Below are 7,492 nucleotides of genomic sequence, written 5' to 3'. Positions count from 1 at the left end.
TTCGTGTAGAGCGATTCATTAAACCTTGTATTGATACAGTGACCATATTATCATTTAATAAGACTACAAAAGAAATTAGCTATGAACGAGATGCTATTTCAATAATTTTTAGATTTAGAGAAAGATGAAAAGTTAATTGAACCGAGATTAAATTTAATTATTACCTTGGTATAAACGGTCATTAATTATTCTATCGCTTCTTGTCAACACGAATGCGCGGTGTACTAATGTGTCAGACGTATATTTTAACACATGCCTGTATTTTATGTAATAATGATCTATATCTGACGTTGTATATAGAATATGAACGTGATTTCTTCAGAAAAAAAAAAAACCAGATTTGTCCACCGACAGTAATAATCGTTGCGATAGATTGTGTTCGTAATGTCATTTCTCCTAGGTCAGTTAAGTCTTCTCGATTATTTGATTAAGACTCATCACTGCCTATTGTCAGTGTCAGCAATCATCCACGAAGGGCAGATTAAAATCTAACTCGGGAAAATCTTAGTGCACGATCTTTTCCTCTAATGTATATCTTGTAGTATTTATTATAACACACTTATTATAACGCACTTTCATCGAAGCTATACGTGAAGATTGTTTCTTAATTCATGGTATGAAAAGACAGACACAATTTGTGGTAAGAAGTTTTTCCTAACATCTTACTTTTTCTTTAGATATTATAGCGAGGCTAACGAGAAAAATTAATTCAAATAGCTAATAGTAAGAAATTTATTCTCTTGCTTATTTTTTGTTAAGACACATTATCGTTTTATCTGCAATGCTACTCGTAAATCCTTCAAGCAATGCGAGTGCAGATAGGTCGCTGCAGTAGCGAAGACGCACTTCAGATGCGGAGATGCGTGCGCTAAGCAGTCAAAGCGACTTTTTAGAAGTAACCACCTCAGCAGGATTTGCTCTATATGGCTCTGGAATAGATAATTTAGTGTGTGTAAAACTTTGAGTGTGTGTAAAAGTCTGTTCTCGTAGTGCAAAGTGAACGTAAAATTTCAAAACGCATGACCACAATTTTCAAAACGCGTATCTTGACCACTGTATCTTGAAAACAAGATTCGATTAATCGACTTGCAATTTTAAACCGAGCACTAAAAACTATTTCTTAACATAAAATTTTTTTTATGACATTTTATGTTAAGAACATAAAACAAGATTCGATTAATCGACTTGCAATTTTAAATCGAGCACTAAAAGCTATTTCTTAACATAAAATTTTTTTTATGACATTTTATGTTTTTCCTAGCCAAAAACTAAGTCAAAAATCATATAACATCAAAAAATAAAATTTTTTGTAAAGAATTGTTGACATTGATCAGCTGCCATTTTGTTTAAACGCAATATTTCAAAAAACGGCTACATGAAAAGTTGATCTATAGATCATATATGTATTTCTTGCTTGCACAAATTAAAGTAGCATATATATATATATATAACAAATATTTTCCTTTTACTTGTTTTAAGTATGTTTAAATATATGTATGCGCTCGAAAGTAGATGTCTTTATTCAATTACGTTGACAAATAGCTAAATCTGCAAGGCAACCTTTTCGTTATTTATTTCTTATTTGAATTACTGTTGAGCCATTGTTCGATCCTTAATACGTTATTCTTACGCAGACGCTTTATTTTCCCGTGACAAACAGAGAACGGGTTTGGATAAATTGGAGCTCGCTAATCGTAAGAAGAGGTCAGTAGTGCAGTTTAGCCGCTCGTATAAGAGCAGCTCGAACATCAGTAACTCCATTAAAGTAGATCAACGTTGCACGGTGTCACCATGAACGTGGTAGTGATACCGTTCTTTTTAGGTGAGAATTCGGAATTATCGTGACACCCGCGTAGCGAGTCGGGGCTGATTCAACTCGAATCGCGTCTATCGTTTTCAATACTTCGTGATTGAATTTCGTTTTGCCGAAGGTCGTTGTATTGTAAGTACTGATAGCTAGAATGATATGCGTCCAAGTCGGCACGTCGCGAATCGAACGATCAATCGCGTTAGAAACCGCACTGCTCGTCAGAAATACGAAAAACGCTAGGTAATCGAGATATTTAACGGTAGACATCGGCCTGCTTGACGTCATCACTGTATTAATCTAGGTTCATTCAAGCTTAACCGGCCCATTCAAGCTGACGGTCGAATAATACGTCGCCTGATCAGATGTCATAACTTGCCTAGTGCGCGCAATGATGTAATGACCTTTTTTCCTCAGCCGCGCATCTCACTGTGGACGAGCCATGGGAACATGGGCCGGAATACACGTTCCAAGTCCAGGTGAACTGCACGGCGATCCCAGAGGAGGGCGTATATGGCAGCGTAAGGCTGAACTTGGTATCAAAGCTGATTTGCCAACCGAAGGGCAGTCATATGTTGAGTTGTCACTTCGAGGACTCCAAGGCAAACAGCTTCGTTGTGGATAGTCTGGACCCGTCGGAACCAGTAGTACCAGCCGGTCTGGTAAACCGGCAGCCGGCTTACGAGATCAACGAGGATCAGTTCGAGATCAAGTTCAACAAGCGGGGGCTGGATAGTCTAGTGGTGAATGAAAACATTCAACCGCGCGAGCTTGACATGATCCGCATGATTGTGGGCCAGCTAAGCGTAGGTGCCGTCCTCGATAGCGTTGGAAACGACATTATCTTCGACGCAATGGAGAATTTTACCCAAGGCGAGTGTTACACGACCTTCAAGATCGATAAGAAGCTTGTCGGACGTCCGTTGTATACGAAACCTAGCTACGCGCTCAGGCCGGTCTTCGGCCTGAAAGATGGCAAGCTGGTGCAGATACGAAAGATCCGGAATCTGCATATGTGCGCGCACAAAGTGCCATATTTCTTCGGCAACGCTGAAAGCTTCAGAGATGAGAGCGACATTATATCTGACATTGTAAGCACATTTTTATCACTTAAATACATTTACTTTTTACATTGATTACTGGTAAATTCTTCCGTATTTATTTACATGAACATTACTAAGTGATTGTTCATTTTGACAGATATTGCGTTGTGGGAAAAATTTTTTCATATCTTTTAACTCAAAATTATATATACAATATCTTCGTCAAAAATGAACGAAATTTAAATTAAAAAAAAAAGAGTTTTAAAGCTTGAAATGTCTATTTTCGAAAGGTTACTATAGTTTTGAGTTTCTGTGAGTTTAGTAATTTTTACATTTAAAAAACTACGAGCTGAAAAAGATAAAAAATTTTCTTTTCACTTTGGGGTCTTTCACGTGTCCAAAAAAATTTACGAAAATTTTTGATTACCTATCGTGAAAGCTTGAAGCTTTCTCTACAAAATCATTTTTTTTTAATATTCCTATGATTTTTTATTCCTGAATTATTTACGAGTTAAGTAAAGGAGCATTTTGATTTCAATTGCTCATAATTTCGATAAAAATCATCGTATTGCTATTTAAAAAACAGATTCTTAAAGCTAAAACTTTGCTCTAGCGAATGATATAATTGTAACAAAAATTTTGCAACAAATAAAAAACTTTTGCAAAAAAATTTTTCCCCGATCTAATATATTAACGAATATATAATATACATTAATAAATTACTTTTAGTACTTTTTAAATTGACTCCAACGTAATATAAATTTCAATTCAATCTCCATTTAATTTAAACAATATATAAAGTAATGTTTTTAATATAACATTATACTCTTAATTGCTGTGTTAATTGAATTCACTCTCTTTTTTCTTACTGCAGAGTTTGTCGGATGGTCACATCGTTATAACATCAACAGAATTTATATCAGGTACCTCGAACGTGATAACAACGAGTAAAATAACAGAGACCGTGATAACAACCCTTTACGAGAACGTAAGGCTTAGGCTCGAATCGATTCAAGCTGCGAAAAGCGAACCGCCAGCTGTAAAAGAAGCTGAGCCCGCTAGTGTCTTCATAGGCAGGTGGTTAATCGATTCGTCTGAGGAAGATAATTGAATGATTTTGGTGTTATGTTTGGTGGGGTGCATGAATAGACTTTTGATATATATTAAAAGGCGAAATTAAGAAATTCACTTGTCGCAAAGTGACTTATACTAATTTGATCGATTCTTCCTTCTATTATGTAAATTTCAGGCGGTTACGGAATTGTGCAACATTGCATTTTCATTAAGCATATTGCAAATATTACATTGCGAGTGTGAATGACATTTGAGATAATTATAAATTAAATTATAATGATAATTAATAAGACGACAATCGTAGTAAAAGTGTTGAATTTTCATATATGAGAATGAAGCTTTATTTACTTGTATGATATTGTATAAGAACGGCAAGAAATAAAAGATAAATTTATATATATTGATTATCTTTATCTTGATTATTATATCAAAATTTTCTCTTAATCAATATCCAATTTATTAGACATTAAATTATGAAAGTTACAATTTGCATTGTTAAATATGTCATTTGTATATATGTATATCATTTGTAAATCCAATTGTTTAACATCTAAAAATTCCTTAAAAAATTTACGAAACGATCACATTGTCTTTTGCCGTTTTGAATTTATTCGCATTGCCTTACTCTATTTTGCATCTCACTTTGAATTTTGTAGAGTTAATTGAATAAAATTTTGGATATCGTATCATATATTTATTCTTATACATAAAGAATAATCATATATGTAGGTATATTTAATAGAAAATTAAAAATATTTTTTATAACGCAATTATTGTAATTGTTATTGTACATATATTAAAAAATATTAATAAATATATTTTATTTATTTACTTTTACAATAATCATAAATTAATTATAACATAATTTTTGACCTTGCTAAAATACAATAACTCTATCATGTATGATTGGTATCAGAAACTCACGTGTTCAGGTCGCTATCTAAATTATTTTTCTCAGCATCCGATGTGTCAGAAAATAGGAGTCATAGTGGGGTTAATAGGAGTTCTTTTATTGTCGCATCCTGTTTTTCACACCAAAAATTTTGACAAGATCATAAAAACATTATTAAACAATGGATATCCGTTGCAGTTGATTTTTTTCCACAATTAAACAAAGATTAAAATTTTATTTACAACACAGAGATTACGTGATAGAAATGATGATGACGGCAAGAGAGAGAAGAGTAATAAAAAATACTTTAGTTTACTTTATTTTTTTATATTTCCAGCATCTTAGAAAAAATTAAGAACTATTTAAATATCAATAGAATAGTCAGTATGATTTATAAAGGTGTTAATAAATTGAATTGTTTCATCAGGTTTCATAAAAACAGGCTTTCATTAATAATGCATACCAATGTAGTGTACAAAATATCATACAAACAATGCGATGCATTATACGTGGGGTAGATATGTAGAATTCTAAAAGCGAGAATTAGCGAACACCAAAATCATATTAACAGGAAAACAGAGTAAAGATCAGTAATCACGGAGCATCTTATGGAATATTCGACTGAAATAATATTAAAATTTTAGATAAAGAAAGAATTTTAAATAAAACACTAATTTTCAAGATAATTCATATTAAAACAAAAATAGCCTAAATTATAAACTGACACTGAATTAGATAAAGCTTACGAGAACTTATTTAATAGCAAGTGAGTTTTCATCTTTTTAATGTTTATTTTATTTATGTTATTATTTCCCAGTAATACAATGATTTACGACGGTTATTATTATAAATGAATCAATGATTAAATAGCTAACATCTCTATTTCTTGCTTATTTCAAAGATTATGTAAGTTTTGTATCTAATTGTTGTCTGATTTATTATTGTAATAGATTTACACCATATTTTTTAATTATTTGCATAGTGCATCAGAAAGTACATACGAATATAATGACTTCGTTAAAGCGAATATTCACGGACTTCAGATTGTATTGTACAGTAAAAAGGATCCAAAGTGTGGATCGAAAAGTATGTGTACATACATTTAATAGAATAAATTATTTTTCACATGTACATCCAGTGGCTGGCCCAACAAGGCCATCATATATTTTTTATTTGATTTATCTCATTTGAACTTTGTGTCATCATTTTATATAGTTTTTGTATTTATTTTATATAATTTTTGACGTTTTTTTATTAAAAAATTACAAAAAAATATATATTTTTTGTGATAAGTTATGCATATATAAAGTTATGCAAACAGTGGTTAAAGGCAGACAAATTTAGCAATTACATCTAAATCTCGCACTTGCAATGCGTGCCATATTATTCAAGCAGGTCTAAGTACGAAAGCAATATTCTTATCACATCCAATACGGAAGATATCTGCAGAATTTAAGCGGAAATGGTACTCCGCGAAATTATTTTCAAGATGATTATAAATTAAGACATTAAGATCTTTCCTATAAAGAGGAGATGGATGATGGGCAGAAGCATCAGTCAAAGTGAGAATATCAGCTATGTTAGTGACGATTCTGCCATTTTTTCTAGGTACGTTCTAAAAATTTATTTCGTCTATATTATTAATACAGACTTTATAGTGGAATAATATTTTAAAAATTCAATAATTTGTAACTCACAATCACATTTTACAGCATTATTTTTATTTATATCGATTTTGCTTACTTGTCAAAATAATGTTTCCATCTGATATATAAAAATTAACTTCACTTTTCTCTTAATCAATCATAATATTATATCTCTATCAATCTATCTAGCTATCTTTTTGTATTATATAGTTGCAAATATTACTGTCGATCGGCAGTACGAAGAAACAAAATGGGCGAGTCCGGAATGCACGTACGACGTTCTCGTGAACACATCCCTGGCCAACATTGTTCAGGAAAACGATAATTTCTGCGCTATGATTGCCACCGAACTCAAGTGTCGTCCTAAGGGAGACGACAGTCTCAGCTGCCACTTCCAGAACTCTTTAATCAAACGTCCCGATCCAAAAGGCAATAGATGTTCGAACGCGAAGGATTTTGTGCCTACTAGATATAAATTCGTGGGTGATGATCCTTTCGAAATTAGATTCAATTCGAAGGGTATTGAAAATCTGGTGGTACACAGATCAATTCCTAGATGGAGGCTCGACATGATCAAGAGTATAGTCAGCCAATTAAATATTGGTTTCGAGATGCAGGAACGTCGTGATAGATTTACAATTATGGAAAATTCGACAGTGGGTCACTGCGAAGTTGACGTTAAGATTATTCGTAAAGATCCGGATTCCCAAGAAAATGACGATGATTCTATTGAGGAGAGTGAGAAATTCGAGATCGGATTTATGCCATCGAGCGTAGAACTCGAGAGTCCTTTAGTTATAGAAAGGCTTCAGGTGGAAAAAATCAGACAGCCGAAAAGATGCCCGCGAAGAACAATATACTTCTTTGGAAATGATGAGGATTACAGTCGCGGTGACAAACAACTCTACATGGATATGGTACGATAAAGAAATTGTTTAAAGTTATTTAAATTGATTAATGAAAAAAGATACAACTCTTAATAATTTTCCAACGAAAGCAATTATTAATATATTTAAAACTTGATAAAAAG

General features: G+C 32.6%; 2 protein-coding genes across 2 annotated transcripts in view; both read left to right on the top strand.

The window, feature by feature from the left end:
- The first annotated feature begins 1,636 nt into the window (after positions 1-1,636).
- On the top strand, positions 1,637-4,294 carry LOC108756529. The gene is made up of 3 exons (XM_018500411.1): positions 1,637-1,822; positions 2,225-2,898; positions 3,725-4,294. Exons 1-3 carry the CDS (start codon positions 1,792-1,794, stop codon positions 3,959-3,961), a joined length of 942 nt encoding a protein of 313 aa, XP_018355913.1. The 5' UTR covers positions 1,637-1,791; the 3' UTR covers positions 3,962-4,294.
- A 2,067-nt stretch (positions 4,295-6,361) lies between these two features.
- LOC108756534 (vitellogenin-2-like) overlaps positions 6,362-7,492 on the top strand; it is a 1,362-nt gene continuing 231 nt past the window's right edge. The window contains exons 1-2 of the mRNA XM_018500419.1: positions 6,362-6,424; positions 6,673-7,383. Of these exons, the coding sequence (XP_018355921.1) occupies positions 6,394-6,424; positions 6,673-7,383 (742 nt within the window). The 5' untranslated portion in view covers positions 6,362-6,393. The remainder of the gene's footprint in view (positions 6,425-6,672; positions 7,384-7,492) is intronic.

This window comes from Trachymyrmex septentrionalis, unplaced genomic scaffold (genome assembly GCF_001594115.1).
Source record: "Trachymyrmex septentrionalis isolate Tsep2-gDNA-1 unplaced genomic scaffold, Tsep1.0 scaffold128, whole genome shotgun sequence".
Classification (NCBI taxonomy): domain Eukaryota; kingdom Metazoa; phylum Arthropoda; class Insecta; order Hymenoptera; family Formicidae; genus Trachymyrmex; species Trachymyrmex septentrionalis.
This window is presented reverse-complemented; position numbering and strand designations above follow the sequence as displayed.

Coding starts and splice junctions, on each gene's coding strand:
- LOC108756529 (XM_018500411.1), top strand. CDS start 1,792: ATGAACGTGGTAGTGATACCGTTCTTTTTAG. Junction 1,823..2,224: donor AGTGATACCGTTCTTTTTAG/GTGAGAATTCGG, acceptor TTTTTTCCTCAG/CCGCGCATCTCACTGTGGAC. Junction 2,899..3,724: donor GCGACATTATATCTGACATT/GTAAGCACATTT, acceptor TTCTTACTGCAG/AGTTTGTCGGATGGTCACAT.